Below are 14,378 nucleotides of genomic sequence, written 5' to 3' on the forward strand. Positions count from 1 at the left end.
ACTTATGTGGGAAGCAAGAGGGAAATACATTGCTGGTCATTCAGCCACCAGAGGCTCATTCATTCAGAAGGTATTTCCTGAATGAAATGACGATGCCAGGGAGTGACTTTGAAATGATCCAGTTTGGCGGAGGAAGAGGGGTGATTTAAGTAGAATTACCAGAAATTCAGATTTAACTGGGTGTCCTGCAGTTTATCTGGCAAGGCTGGTGCCAGGGGACAGGGGGCCTGCACACAGAACTAGGCTAAAGTGATGAGCCTTGGAATAGGGGCTCAGACTCCCAAGCTGGGGTGCCAGAGCAGGGCCCAATGGAGTAGGTGGGATGGGCAGGGCAGGGCAGGGGCAGGAGTGACCTGCAGTGAGCCGGCACCCCCACCACAGACCAGCCCCACTGCACAATAGGAAGTCGAAGGCCACCCCCATCACAGCTTCCGGCCTGTTTCTGGAGGGCAGCACGTTGGGGGCCCCAGGACAGTGAGTGGGATGTGGGGTGGGGTTCACCTTGCCTGGGGTGGTGCCACCTGACATTTTCACCCTATCCTGTGGCCAGTGGGAGCCACGGAAGATTCTGGAGATGGTTTAGGAAGAGGAATGAGCAACGGGTGGGTGCTGCAGGAACTAAATTAGGAGTGTATGCGGCTCCTCTGAGTCTTGGGACATAGCGGGGACCTCCCAGCTGCTGCGTGGCCCCGGTTTCCCCATCTGTAACCCAGGGCCCCAGTGTCCCTGGCTCTGAGTATGCTGAGAGGTCGATCAGGGCACTTGGCAAGCACAGCCTATTGTGACCTGCAGCAAGCCTGCACTCCCACCACAGACCAGCCCCACTGTGTCCTAAGACCAGGAATGAACTGTCTTTTCATGTCACAAGGACACTTTGCAGTTACTGGTCCCAGAAGCAGGAACCCTGTGGACACTCGGGCATCGTGATGCCCCCTATGGGGAACAGGAAGGGGACAAGGGAACATCACAATCCACAAGCCCCCTCAACCATAGACCCTTCCAGCAGGGGCCCCCCCACCAGCCCCTGCCCTTGGCAGGATATGCCCAATGTGTCCCCGCAGCCAGGTGCATTTATGCCCACTGAGCCTGTTACAGTGGTTCACAGAACATTCTGGCTATCTACTGCTGAACAAGCCACCCCAACTTGGGGACAGAGCCACCACCATTCATCAGCCTCTGAGGGTCAGGAGCCAGACTGCACAGCGGGTGGCTGCCCCCACTCCGCATCTGGGCTGCCTGGAGTCTTCCGCAGGCTCAGCGGGCTGGTGGCCTCCCATGTGGCTGGGCTCCCTCAGCGTGGTGGCAGGGGTACTAATGAGGGGCCCAGGCGCCAGGCCAGTCTGACCACTTGGAGGTCTCAGGGAACCGTGTCTGCTGCAGAGAATTAGGTAAAACTGGCAGGGGGAAGGGACAGGGACCCCACCTCTTGATGGGAGTCACGTCGGAGAATCCCTGGCCACATCACAGAACAGCCACAATCTGACCGTAAGCCACGGAAACAGAAGTACAGAACTGGCTTACTTTTCTAAGACAATTTACTCGTTTAAAGACTTTAGGATGACTCGAGAAGAGAACTGCTAAAAATCAAATATGGTCCAGGTGTGGGCAATAAGTCAGGAGAGGCCGAGGTGTGCAGGACCCAAAAGGGGACCTTTCGCCTCCATCGCCTTCACCCAGTGGCCGGGCCGTGGGTGAGGTTTGCATGTAAAGGACCCAGAAACACCTCTCTCGGCGAGGAAAGGCCACAGCCCTGCTTGCAGGCTACCCATGAGTCTGTTACTCTTCTCCACCGGCTCACGTGTGGCTCTGACCATCAGCAGTGACCACTCATCCAGGTGTGCCTTGACCCGCGGAGGCCACCCCCGGGGTCCCCCTGCCTTGAAGGGGGCTGTGGGCACTGGCCCAGACGCCCGAGTCCTTGCAGAGAGCAGCATTCAGAGGCCACCTGCATCCTGCAGCCAGGGGCCAGCAGCTTTGGAACACAGGCTCCCAGGTAATGGGGCCCCCTGCGCCGCCACCTGCCCGGAAGCCTGGCAAGCTGTGTGCAGCAGTTACCTCCCGCAGGCGCCTGCCTGGCCCGCCTCCCTGGAGCCTTCCGGGACAAAAACAATAGGCCCAATTAACACTTAGCAGGCAGGACTGTGTTGTCTGGGGGCCGGCAGGGGGCGGGACATAATCCTTGAGAGCGCCTGCTTACAGCAGCAGGCGGGACTCCTGGGGAACAGGTCTGAGCTGCTCTAAGTATGCAGGGGCGGGGGCGGGGAGGCGCAGGCACACGAGGGGTCTCGCACATGCGCAGACACTCGGCCGCCCAGAGGCCCCCACCAGCTCCCGGCTCCCTGTGGGCCTGTGCATGGCACATACTAGGTGCTCAATACATGCTGAAAGGGCACAAGGGGAACCCCAAAATGGGGGAGGGGAGTCAGGGCTGGGGGGCCCTGTGGATGCTGATGGGCCTGCCCAGGCAGGGCCACCTGGAGGCGCAGGCACAACGTGGACAGGGACAGGTGGAGATGGGTAGGCGCTCCACCTGAGCTGGACGCCCGGGCCATCCTGGACTCTCCGAGCAGGACCTGAGGCACCCAGAAGAACCCCGGCTGGAGGCTTTGGGCCACGTCCTCACCCACCCCGTCCAGCGACAAGGCCCCAAAAGCTCCCCACCATGGACAGCTTTGTTAGCACACCCAGTGAGGGCCTGGACTGTGTGAATGCTCTGTCAGTGGCTGGCAGACAGTGTCACCGTCCTACGTAATCCATTGGGGATCTATTTACAGGGCCCGGGCCCCCCAGTCAGGGGTAGCTCAGGGGCATCCGCCGCCAGAGCCCCCCACACAGGCAGTTCTTGATCCAGCGCTGCTCCCACTGTTTGACGGCTGTCGTCTTGTTGGGCGACTTGAGCATGGTGACACAGCCGCACCTGCGGGGCCAGGGGAGCAGGGGCGCCAGGTGGGGCCGTGCTCCCACCTGCCACAGGGCCCCTGCACACACCATGCTACCATCGGGAATGCTGCTCCCTGCACCGCCCCCGGCCTGGCTAGACCCTCCACATCCTGTCCTGGCTCAGGCATCACCCCCTCACCTTCCCGAGTGGATGGGGGGCGGGTCGGGGGCTAGTCCTATCCACTAGTGATGTGAGCTGGGAGCCGGAACCTGCATCGGGCTGTTTGGCCGCAACTGGGCCATGATTACAAAGTGCCGGCACAGGGACGGTCCCGGGCAGGCTTGGGCCACATGGTCAACTGCACCCTGGCACCTGCTCACGTGGATGCCCAGGACAGGACCTCCCAAAGGCGTCCTCGGCCCTATGTAGTCCACCACCTGGTGCTCCCACTCACAGCCCCAAGGCCCGTTCACAGGTGGGGAGACTGAGGCTGCTGGGCGGATACCCCAGCCCCGAGGTGACCTAAGATAAGGGAGCTGGAGCCGGATGCCCGGGGGTGGGGCTCACCTGGTGCACGCCTTGCACTCCTCTGTGGGGTAGGCGCCCAGGTGCAGCCGCCGCAGGTGGTCAATCTTGGGCTGGCCCGGCACCCTGCTGGTGGAAGAGCAAGCATGAGAACCTGGGGTCCACACCCACGTGCACACGCACGGCACAGGGGGGATCCGTCTCCCTGGTGCAGAGCGTGCCCAGCTGTGGTAGGACGGGAGGGACACGTGGATGTGTTTGCATATGTTCCCACCCACACGGCAGCCCAGGAGGTGCCAGGGCCGAGGAAATCGGCAGCAGTGGCCCCTTTGGGAGGGGCCCTGGGATGGGATCATTTTTCAAACCCATACTAAACGTGTTTATAAGTTTCTAAAGCAGAGTTCAAGCCTTCTTGTCAACAGCTTCTTTTCCTAAAATTTTTCTGGAAACCCAAAGGCAGACAGAAGCCCATGATTCACCAGGTGGTCCCTCCCACCCCCGGATGAGAAGATGTAGAAGGTCACAGAGCCAGCTGCTCGGAGCAATCTCCCCAAGGAGATGAGGCAGGGGGGGGCTCTTCCCCTGCTGGTCCCTGAATCCTCCGCCCCCAGGGCCAGGCTGGCAGGAAGCTTGCACAGCACCCCTGGGCGAGTGTCAGAAACTGGGCAGGGGGCCTGCCAGGCCTGGGCTCGGGTCATGGCCTGGCCACCTCAGGGTTGTGTGACCTGGGCCAGGGATGTGCCTTCTCTGGGGCTTGTGTCCTTGCCTGTGAGGTCGGGATGGCACCCCAGCCCTGGTCACTGGAAGACAGGGGGACACAGCAGGATTCCGCTGCCCCAACCCCACCCCACAGATTCCCAACACAGCATGGCCTTAACTGGCTGCCACCTCCACGCTCAGGGAACACTGCCCCGCTAAGAGCATCTTGTTTCCCCCCAGGACCTGGGGCGGGCCACTGGTCCACCTTAAAGCATGTTTTGTGGTGGTGGGGCTTGGGCCACATGGTGCCATGGAAGCCACCTGCCCAAGAAGCCAACGTCAGCTGGTGGGCACTCCAAGGCCATTCCATGCCAGCGACAGACGCAGGGCAGGAGGCGGTCACACACACGGGTACCGATCAGCTGAGACCACGCTGGCCCACCGGAGGTGGCTGAGGCCATCTCTCAGGGCGCCCATCGGGCCATGCTGGCAGGAGGTGGAGGGTACGCACCTGACGAGGCCGTCCAGCTGCAAGGTGGTGGCGCTGCTGGGCAGAGCGGGAGCCCTGCCGAAATGCAGACGTAGGGGCTGCCGGGGCTGCAGGCGGCTGACGAGGCCGTCGCTGACGGGCAGCCAGTCCAAGTTGGGGATGAGCAGCTGGCTGGGCAGCAGGCAGCACTCATCCACCAAGGCCTCATCTGGCTCGCTCGGGGGGCCCTCGTCACGGCCTGTGGGGGGGCTGTGTGTGACGTTGCTGCCCAGGAGGCCCCACCGACGCCCCAGCTCTGCCCTGACTTCCTGGGTGTTAGGCACCCACTTCTTTTAAAGAGCATGCAGTGAGCCCAGATGCCCCTCCCAGCATCAGGGTGGGAAAATGACAGAACCTGGATTGCCTGGTGACACAGGACAACCAAACAGAGTCTGGTAATGGCTGATGCTTAATGAGCAGCCACGGACCTGTGCTGGGTACTGAAAAAACAGCAGAGACCGGCCCAGACCAGTTCTACCTGTAACAGCTTCAATTCTGTTGGGAAACTCAGCTAGGACTTGTGTTTTGGCAGGGGGATGGGGAGCTGAGAACCAGGTGTCGTACAGCAGATCCAGAGCTTGGTGAGCAGGCGGAAGAGCAGGGACATGCTATCCTGGGTGTCGGAGGTGGCCGTGTACACAGGCAGGCAGCTGGGCTTCAGCAGGCCCCAGATGCGGATGACGACCATCAGCTCCCGCAGCATGCCCAGGGAGGTGCCGTCCCGCAGGAAGCTGTGGCCCGGCCGCAGTGGAGAGCCCTGTGGGTAGAGGCACTCAGGTTGTGTACTTAAATGTGGGCAGCATCCTAGGCCCTCAGTGGGTCAGTTATTGGACACGGTCTCTCTGGGGCCAATGGAATCCCCTAAGCTAACCAGGACCCACCCAGGGGAATCCTGCCTCCAGGGGACACTGGGCTGTGTCTGGAGACATCAGTGGTCGTCACACTGGGGCATTCCTGACATCAAGAGGGCGGTGGGGTCAGGGGTACTGCTCACCCCCCACAGTGCCCAGACAGCCCCCCAGAGGATGACCTGGCCCTGGTGTCAGCAGTGCCAAGGAAGACCCCCATCGAGCAGCCTTTCTGCGGGCGAGCATAGCAACAGACCAGCTCCCTGCCACAAGCCAGGGGAGTGGGGTCACTGGCCACTGGGACTCCTGCCACCTGATCAGAGACTAAAGTACCCACTGGCAGTGCCAGGAGGGGGCGAAGCGTTACCCCTGCAGCGGAAGCGACAGGAAGGGGCAGATGGGACTGAAAACCTTCCTGGGAGGGGCGGGGCCAAGGAAGTAGAGCCTGGGGGCGGGGCCTCGGGAGGGCGGCCGCGCACCTGGTTGGGCAGACTGGCCAGCAGGTAGAGCACGAAGTCGCCCACCCACTGCAGGAGCTGCTGCAGAGCCTGCAGCGTGTTCATGTCCAGGACAAATTCCTCCGTCTTGAGGTTGATCATGACCTTGTCGATGTCTGGAAGGACAGGGCGGTCAGGACGCGTGCGCACACGGGCTGCCCTAGGCTCCAACCCTCGGCCAGTGACGGCTGTACGCTGTGCCCCGATGGGGCGCCCCTGTGCCGAGGGTAAGCATATGGAGACCTTGAAGGAAAGGGCGCCTGCAGCCTCTCTCCCAGGGTACCTTTCCCAGATTGTCCCCCGGCTCCACGCGTCCCCTCTTCCAGGGGACCACCCCATACCCGGCGCACAGACGGCAGCCCGCGGACACTCCCTTAACCGAGGTTGCTGTACAGCCACAAACGCGCAGGGTGTGGGCACTGTGGTCCCAACCAGGCGTGACAGATCGGAAGCTGCCTAGGCGGGCGGGGGACGGGCGGGCCGGACCCACCCACGTCGGTGATCTTGGCGCAGATCTCGGTCAGCCGGTCGCCGGGACTCTTGTCAGGCGTGTTGAGGAAGTGGGGGCGCAGCAGCGACTTGAGTGTGGAGCTGACGGCGATGAGGAAGAGCTTGGCGTGGTAGTCGCACACGCGGGTCACGGTGCAGGGTGACAGCTTGCACAGCGAGGCCTTCATGGCCAAGATCCGGGTGGACAGGACCTGGGGGCGGGCAGGCGGGGTGAGCCAGGAGGACGTTTCCGCCAAGGCGTGTGGCCACGGGGCTGGAGGGGACAAGCCGCAGGGAACCTCGCTGGTCTTTCCCCCACTCCCAGGACCGTAGGGCGGGACCACGAGGGCCCAGACGGGGGCAGGAGGGTGGGAGGGCAGTGGGCGGGGTGTGGGCGGGAAGGTGGGAGGGCAGTGGACGGGGCACGGGACTCGGGCGGAAGGCGGGCGGGACGTCTGTGAGCAGTGGGCAGTGGGCCGGGGCGCCCCACCTGCTGCAGGGCGGCGTTCTGGCGCGTGTACTCCTCATGCAGCCGCTCCACCAGGCTCTGCACCATGCCGGGCTGCACGTGCAGCAGGATGTCCCACCAGTCGTAGCCGGTCACCATGCAGTACTCCAGCAGGAAGAGCAGGTGCCGCAGCGCCAGGCCCACTTCCAGCGTGGGGCCCATGGAGGGTGAGATGCGCAGCATGCTCAGCTGTTGGGAGAGAGGAGCCGTGAGCTGGCACGGCCCACGCTCGGGGCCGTGCTGCAGCCGCTGGCACCGACCTCACTGTAACGTGCTGGGTGCCTTTGGGGGGCCTGGCCCTGTCACTAGGCCACGTGGTGGATGCAGAATCATCTAGGTGGCCCTCTGAGGGGCTCTGCAAAGACAGGCGTGCTCCCCGGAGACGCTGAAACCTCCATAGAGGAGAGGCCCATCACACGTGACCCTGAGGAGGCGTGGGGGGGGCACGGGAGGAGGAGGTGGGCACCCGAGCCCTGCAGGCTGACCTCCCCCAGGGCAGCCTGGGTGGGCGTGCCAGGGAGGGGGCAAACGCGCTGGGTGTGTGAGAGCTGGGTGAGGCCCAGGACAAGCCCCTCTGGGAACAAGGATGCCATTTCTGACCCTCTACTATGCCCCAGTGCCACGGCAGGTTCCCGGGCATCCTCACGTCTGAGGGGTGACCGTCCTAACACTCCTTACCATCTTAGCTACTAACAGCACGCTGCAGACCACACTGAGTGACAGATGGGCACCACAGGCTGTGGGGTGGGGTGACGTGCTAGGGACAGCGGGCAGTGCTGTGGGGGCCTACACCAGGCCGTGCCGCCTTGCCCTCTGAGAGCCCCTGGTTGGCGCTTACCTTCCCATGGTTGTCAATGCCCACCAGGGCCAGTGAAGTCCAGGAGAGCTGCATGGCTTTAAAGTGGACAGCAGGGCCCGTGCCACGAGGTCGCTTGATGGCCGGCTCGTCCACAGAGCGTGGGGCTGCAGAGCTGTAAAAGACGGCCATGGTCTGCAGCGAGAGCCGGTGCACAATGTGGACACTGCCGTCATGGAAAGCCAGGGCAAGGCCTGGGGACAGGGCACACACAGGGTGAGGTGTGGGAAGCGCCTGGGTATGGAATGAGGGGAGGTGGCCACCCACACCCAGCAGAGGCTGCCATGGGGAGGGGTGCAGGCCCCAAGCCACCCCCACAGGGGTCTGGCCAGCGCCCCACAACAGCCACTCTCCACTTTTCCTAACAGCCCCCAAGGAACACGGGAGCAGGCAGCTGCCATTTCAGGCTACATCTCCCCTGTTCCCTTGCAGCTGGCATGAAGTTTTGCCTGACATGAGCAAAATGGGCAACTTCCATGAGGATAAGGTTGAGGGGGAATGGGTGAAGGGGTCGGCAGATGCAAAGGCCCCGGGGCCTCCCAAAGGGCCTCCCAGTGGGAACCAGATCAGTGAGGTCGGGGGCTCCTAGAGGCCAAAGTTCAGCATCTGCCAGCAGCAGGGTTGGGGGCTGTCAGCTGTCACCAACACTTCAAGCCCAACTTTGCCCCCAGACACAGACTACAGGGACCAAACCCAGGGTGTAGCGTTTCAGCTGCTACCACAAGGGCTGCTCATCTGGAAAGTCTGTCCCCCACCCTCCCAGGCTGAGGCCCCAGCTCCACTCTTGTTGATTTCTAACAGCTCTTTACATATTAAAGAGCACAGCATTTGGTCGGCCATCCCCACAGCCCTCTGAGCTTACTGATCTGAAAAGCAGGGCTCACCTCCCACAGGGAGCTGCCTCAAGGCCAGGAGGTGACCGCTACAGCCCTGAGGTCTTGGCACCCAGCTCAGGGTCCACCCCACCCTCAGAGCTCCGGTGCCACCTACCGAGGCCAGGGTAGAACTGTGTGTCACTGGCCACTTTCAGGTCTGTGTTGGTGAGTGAGATGGGCAGCTTGGGCAGTGCCACAGCAGACACACGATCCAGGTCGTTGGTGGCCGAAAGGATCCGCCACTTCAGAATCATGGGCTGTTTGTCACCAACTGTGAGGCGCGGGGGGAGGGGGGCAAGAAAAGGGGTGGGACAGCAAGGCAATGAATACGAGACCCATGCCACAACCCACACAGGGACACCAGCCACGCCCACCCTGTGGTGGGGGGCTGTCGGCTGGCAGTAGTGGGTAGCTACCCTGCCCCTGGCGGAGCCAGCAATCTGAGAAGTGGAATGCGCCCCCTCCCTCCAAGACCCTGCCAGTACCCCCGCCCCAGGAATTCCAGAGACTTGGCTCTTCCGTCCCTAGTCATCTAAGAGGCTATGGGTGGGGCCCCAGTTCTCCCCACCCAGTAAGGCTTATGCTGGATGGCCAGGAGCCACAGATCCATCCCCTCCCTACACCCACTCCTCAGTGTGATGATGAAGCCCCCCGTCCCTCAACAAGAGGTAGAGTGATTTCCATGAACCTGGGGCTTGGGGCACAAAGGCAGGCTGGGCTAGCCCACGGGGAAGGCGTGCTGTGGGAGGAGGATGGGTACCCAGTGGGTGGCCAGCAGCCCGAGCTGCCCAGAGGCTGACGGCAGACCCGAGAACCAGGAGTGGGCCGCCAAGGTGGCCCAGCCCAGAACCATACAGGAGCCCGAGTTTGGGGGTGGCTTGTTACACAGAAAGGTTGACCATCGTAAGCTCCCCTCTGCCACCTTCATCTTGAGATCTGTGCCCTGGATGGCTAGTCACAGCTTACAAACCCCAGCAGACCCAGCAAGGGCGTCTCAGGGGAAGCTAAGGCCCAAGGAGGGCCGACACTGCCCGAGATCTGAGTGCAATTTGGCATCCGACACAGTGGCCCTAGACAGCTGTTAATGGTGATGTTGGGCATCTGCGGCCTGGGCACTACGCTGAGCTACTTACATGCCCCCCTGCAGCCGACTGCCCCACAGGTGTGGAGACGGCTACAGTGAGGCCAGCCCTGGGGCGGGTCACCATCTGCACACCCGAGCCTGCCGACCACACGGGGCCACGCCATCTACAGGCTCACTCAGCGCGAGGCCCCCTCTGCGTTAATCCCCCGCGGCCCACCACAGCGGCTTATGCAACCACCCAGTGCGCCAGAAGCCGCAGGGCCTCTGGACACACTCATTAGTGGCTTCCATCCACCCACTCTGGGGCCATTAGTGCTCTCAGCAAAGCAGTGCTTCCGTGGCCAGGGAACACCTGCGTGCAGGCCAGGGCAGCCGGGGGTGGGGGTTCATTCTCCCGAGAGAGCCCGCAAGGGGATGAAAATGAAGGGGCTTTTCCAGCTCCCCAGTGTGGGATCCATGTGTTGGGGACAGTGTGGCGGGGCTGGTGGGGTTCGGGTGCCATCCAGAGCCACTGGGGGCTCTGCAGGCAGGGCGGGGGAAGGGCAAATCCAGTTAACCCCTCCGAGCCAGTGCTCTTCACAGTAAACCAGGGTTTCCAGAGGACCACATGGCTTTTAGGACTACGTGCCTCCTCAGGCCCTGCCCATCGACCCCCACCTGCTCGCCCCGCCTGCCCTGCCTGCTCCAGCTCCTGGCCTGGTGCCCCAGGATCTTTGTGCTGCTGTTCCCAAGACCGGGAACATGGTCCCCCCAGGAGTCGGTGTCTGGTGGTCAGGCTACCTGCCTGCCAGTGACTGAGGGTGAAGATGTGGGTCCCTGAGACCCAGGCTCCCCCGTGCAGGACGTGAGTGACGGCAGCCACCCCAGCAGGGAGAACAGGATGGATGGGGTTGACCTGCACAGCTGCTCAGAGCGGCCCCAAGAAAGCCAGGTGCCCTTGGAGGGTAGGCTCTGCCCCACGGGAGATGCACCCACGGGAGACTCACCCCCGGGAGACATCTGCTGGAAGATGTTGTTGACGGGCAGCCCCTCCTTCCTCAGGGACCAGCACTCCACGATGCTGCTGGTCTGGCAGGACGCACACAGAAGCACCTGGACGAGGAGGGCAGTGGGAACGGCAGGTGTGACTGACGGTGGTCCCAGAGCAAAGTGAGGGGGAACCAGGGAGACATGCCAGAGGCTTTGTGAAGTTTGGCTGCAACAGGAGCCTGGGTGACTGCTGAATAGCAGCCCCAAAGGAGTCCTGGGCCTGAGGACATGTCCCCTAATGTGGCAGAGGGACCACGCAGAGGGGATTAGTCAAGGCCCCGGAGATGGGACTGACTCTGGGGTCCTGGGGCCCAGGGTCCTCACAAGGGTCCCTATGAGGTGGGCAGGAGGTTGGGGTCAGAGAGACGGGAAGGCGCGGCCCTGCCGGCCGTGCAGACGGAGGAGGGGCCCCAAGGTGAGGCCGTGGCACCTCTAGAAGCTGGAAGACTGGAAGAGGGGGACACAGTTCTCCAGGGGCCCCCGGAGGGGCTGGCCCTGCCCGCCTGGATTTAGGGCAGTGAGGCCGGCATGGACCCCTGCCCCCAGAGCCTGAGATGAGACTTGTGTCCAGCCCTGTGTGCGGCCAGGGCACAGGGGTCCAGGCGGGCCTCACCTGCTCTGACATGTCGCGGGCCAAGAACCTGAGGTGGGTGATGGCGGGGAGCTTGTCTTTGCGGTTGAGGCCAGTGGTGCAGCGCATGAAGAGCGAGGGCAGGATCTCCGTGTCGATGTGGCACTTCTCGCTGACCACGCTCACGCACACCTTGTAGAACTGCACGGGGGAGGCACTGCTGCCATCCGCCGCAGCCACCACGATGTTGCCGCCGCCCGTGAAGGCGATGTCGGCCAGGGCCACCCGGCCACGCAGCCGGCACAGGCTCTCCGTCGACGTCAGCACCTGACCGCTGGGCTTGAGCAGGGACACGGTGACCAGGCCGCTGACCGTCACTGCGATCCAGCCCTCCATGGGCTTGCCGCCAAACAGCGTGAGCGACGGCGAGAACTTGACGCGAGAGAACTTCTCACCGAAGCTGGAGGCGCCTGACTGTGGCGGGAGTGGGAGCAAGGGGTCTGTTCTGGGCCAGCGCTGGACATCCTCTCAGCCACGGGGTCTGCCTGTTGTGGTCCAACAACCCCCCGCTTCTGGGGTCCAGACAGAATTTGGGGATGTTGCTGAATCAAAGGCTGGGTTTGAGGGCCACAACAGCTAAATGGGAGGCTTGCTGAGAAAAGCAGCCACTGGCTAAACGGGGGCCCACTGGAAACCCAGGTGCTGACTGACAGCTCGATGGCAGGTGCGAGGTGAGCCCAGAGCATGAAGAATGGGAGAACGCTGGTGCTGGTGGGGAGCCAGGGTGGCAGGTGAAGGAATCTTGCCCACCTACCTTCTCCACGTGCAGGGCCAGCTTCACACCATTGTGCAGCCAGGACAGGGCCACGATGGGGTCTCCCTCCACCAGGCTGCCCACGGGGCTCTCCCAGCTGTTGGCCAGATGGTCTGCCATGCTCCAGCACTTGATCTGCCCGTCGGCATCAGCTGACAGGAGCCGGGAGCCTGTGGGGGGCAAACCTGCGTCACGAACCCCAGCACAGGGCAGGGGTGGCCGCAAAGCCACAGGCCAAGGGCTCAAGTCCCAGCTCTGGACTCTGGGGATGTGACCAGGAAGACAGCACTGCTGCCCTGGGATTCGGGGTCAAAGGTGAGCATCATGTCCCCCTCGCCATACAGGAAAAGCCCAGGCAGGCCCTCACCAGACTGGTCCCACTCGAGGCAGGTGATGGCCTCGCTGTGCTCTGAGTTGATGGAGTGCACATCCCAGGGGTGCTCCGTGTCCAGGATGTGGATTATACGGGTCAGGTCTGCAGAGGACAGGGCAGTTGGCCCAGGGACACTAACAGCCTGAAGCACTGTGATCCCAGGGGTTTCAGGGAGGACCCAGGGAACGTCCACCCACGGGGAAGTCATGGCGCTGTGGCCACCAGTGGCCCCAGTGCTAATGTGAAACAGACTTGTCCCCTCCAGAGAGCAGAGAGAAAGCTGGGCGGGTGAGGGGCAGCTCCCAGGCAGGCCTAGAGGCCCAGGGTCTGTCTCCGCATGGGGTACAGCACTGTGCAGACAGGGAGGGCTAGGCTGGGGTCGGGGGCGCACCCTGGTCATCGTTCCGGAGGTCCGTGGTGAAGGCGATGAGGTTACGGCAGGACCAGGCGCAGGCCAGGGGCACCGACGGGCAGTGGGTGATCTTGGGCCACCTCTCCCACTCGCAGACGTAAGCCAGATCCATCGTGCCCCCCTGCACAGGTCACACGCTGAGGGCAGTCACCAGCTCCTGAGGGAGGGAGGGAGGGCTGTCTGGTCACTGTTCACAGAGCACCCAGGTGCGCAATGGACACCGGGTTCCACCCAGAACCCCTGGGTCGAGTGGGCTGTTTGCACAGGAGGACGAGGGAGGGGCCTCACACTACGGGCAGAGACATTTGAGAGCAGCTCTGGCCTCTGGTGGGAAAGGACACAGCAGGTGGAGGGAGCAGCCAGGGCAAAGGCACAGAGGCCGAGGGGTTCGAGGAGTGGCCAGGCAAGCAGAGTGCGCAGGGGAAAGGGGGCAGGGGGAGCCCCGAGGGCCAGGGACTATTCACTGTAACACAGCCCTCCCCCCAAGCTGTCTGCCGCGCGCAGTGATGGGGCCGTGCAAATTGAGGAGAGAAGGGACTCTGGGTCCTCCTGACGGCAGAGGCCACGGAGGCACAGGGGGCGGGAGGGGCTGCGTCTGCGGGGGCGGGGGGACTAGGGGCCCAAGACCTGGAGCCGCGGTGACCGCCCACAGCCTCGGTCTCTCTACGTGCCTGGAGTCCCTTGTCAACCCAGCGAGGCTGGAAGAACGATCGACCCCATTTTTCTCAAGCACGACCCCGGGGACCCTTGGCTCGGAGCCCCGACCTAGCGGACCAGGGCCCGCCCCAGAGCTGTCCGTCTTCGCTCCCCAGACCCCGCTCCCAGTTTGCCCCCTGGAGACCCCGGCGCGGCCTAACAGGCTCCGCGGCGGGAACCCGGACCATCCCTGGGCCCGGCCCCCGAGGCCCCGCCCCGATTCTCCTCCGGAGCCCAGGCCCCGTCCCCCGCCGCCCAGTGCCGAGCCCCGCACGCTCCGCACCACCCGCCCAGCGCTCGGGCCGCGCACCCCGCGCCCTCTGAACCCCCAGGCTCTGCTTCGGGCCGCGCTCCTCGGGGCCGCGGGCGCCGTCTGCAGGCCCCGACCCCTCGGGCCCGGAGCCCCGCGCTCACCGGGCCGGCCCGTGCACCATGCCGGGCAAGCAGCCGCCGTCCGCGCTCGCACCCACACCCGGCCCCGGCGCCGCCATCTTCCCAGGCCAACGAGGCGCCCGCGCTCCGCCTCCGGAGACTCCCGGGACGGAGGCGACTCCGCCCCCGCTTCCGGGTCTATTTGCATACGAGTTGGAACGGCTTCCCAGCAAGCACCTGAGCAGTAGATGGTGGAAAAACGAACACGTTTTCTTTCCTGTAAATAAGCCCATTTACTTATGCTATGTGTAGCACAAATA

General features: G+C 63.4%; 1 protein-coding gene across 2 annotated transcripts; it reads right to left on the reverse strand.

Annotated features, from left to right (window-relative positions):
• Nucleotides 1-2,241: 2,241 nt before the first annotated feature.
• MED16 (mediator complex subunit 16) lies at nt 2,242-14,244 on the reverse strand. Of its 2 annotated transcripts, none has more exons than XM_036889934.2 (15): nt 14,101-14,244; nt 12,970-13,147; nt 12,573-12,680; nt 12,206-12,375; nt 11,434-11,865; nt 10,778-10,883; nt 8,823-8,978; nt 7,815-8,026; nt 6,959-7,165; nt 6,470-6,680; nt 5,962-6,095; nt 5,199-5,391; nt 4,617-4,833; nt 3,449-3,532; nt 2,242-2,917 (listed from the first exon to the last, which is right to left on the reverse strand). In XM_036889934.2, exons 2-15 carry the CDS (start codon nt 13,100-13,102, stop codon nt 2,791-2,793), a joined length of 2,490 nt encoding a protein of 829 aa, XP_036745829.2. In that variant the 5' UTR covers nt 13,103-13,147; nt 14,101-14,244; the 3' UTR covers nt 2,242-2,790. The 2 variants fall into 2 exon arrangements, with proteins under 2 accessions (XP_036745829.2, XP_036745828.2); XM_036889933.2 differs by having other exon boundaries at nt 3,449-3,535.
• Between the last annotated feature and the right edge of the window lie 134 nt (nt 14,245-14,378).

Source organism: Manis pentadactyla, chromosome 12, assembly GCF_030020395.1.
Source record: "Manis pentadactyla isolate mManPen7 chromosome 12, mManPen7.hap1, whole genome shotgun sequence".
Taxonomy (NCBI): Eukaryota; Metazoa; Chordata; class Mammalia; order Pholidota; family Manidae; genus Manis; species Manis pentadactyla.

Coding starts and splice junctions, on each gene's coding strand:
- MED16 (XM_036889933.2), bottom strand. CDS start 13,102: ATGGATCTGGCTTACGTCTGCGAGTGGGAGAGGTGGCCCAAGATCACC. Junction 11,866..12,205: donor TGGCCCTGCACGTGGAGAAG/GTAGGTGGGCAA, acceptor CTCCCGCCACAG/TCAGGCGCCTCCAGCTTCGG. Junction 6,096..6,469: donor CGCCAAGATCACCGACGTGG/GTGGGTCCGGCC, acceptor CTGTCCTTCCAG/ACATCGACAAGGTCATGATC.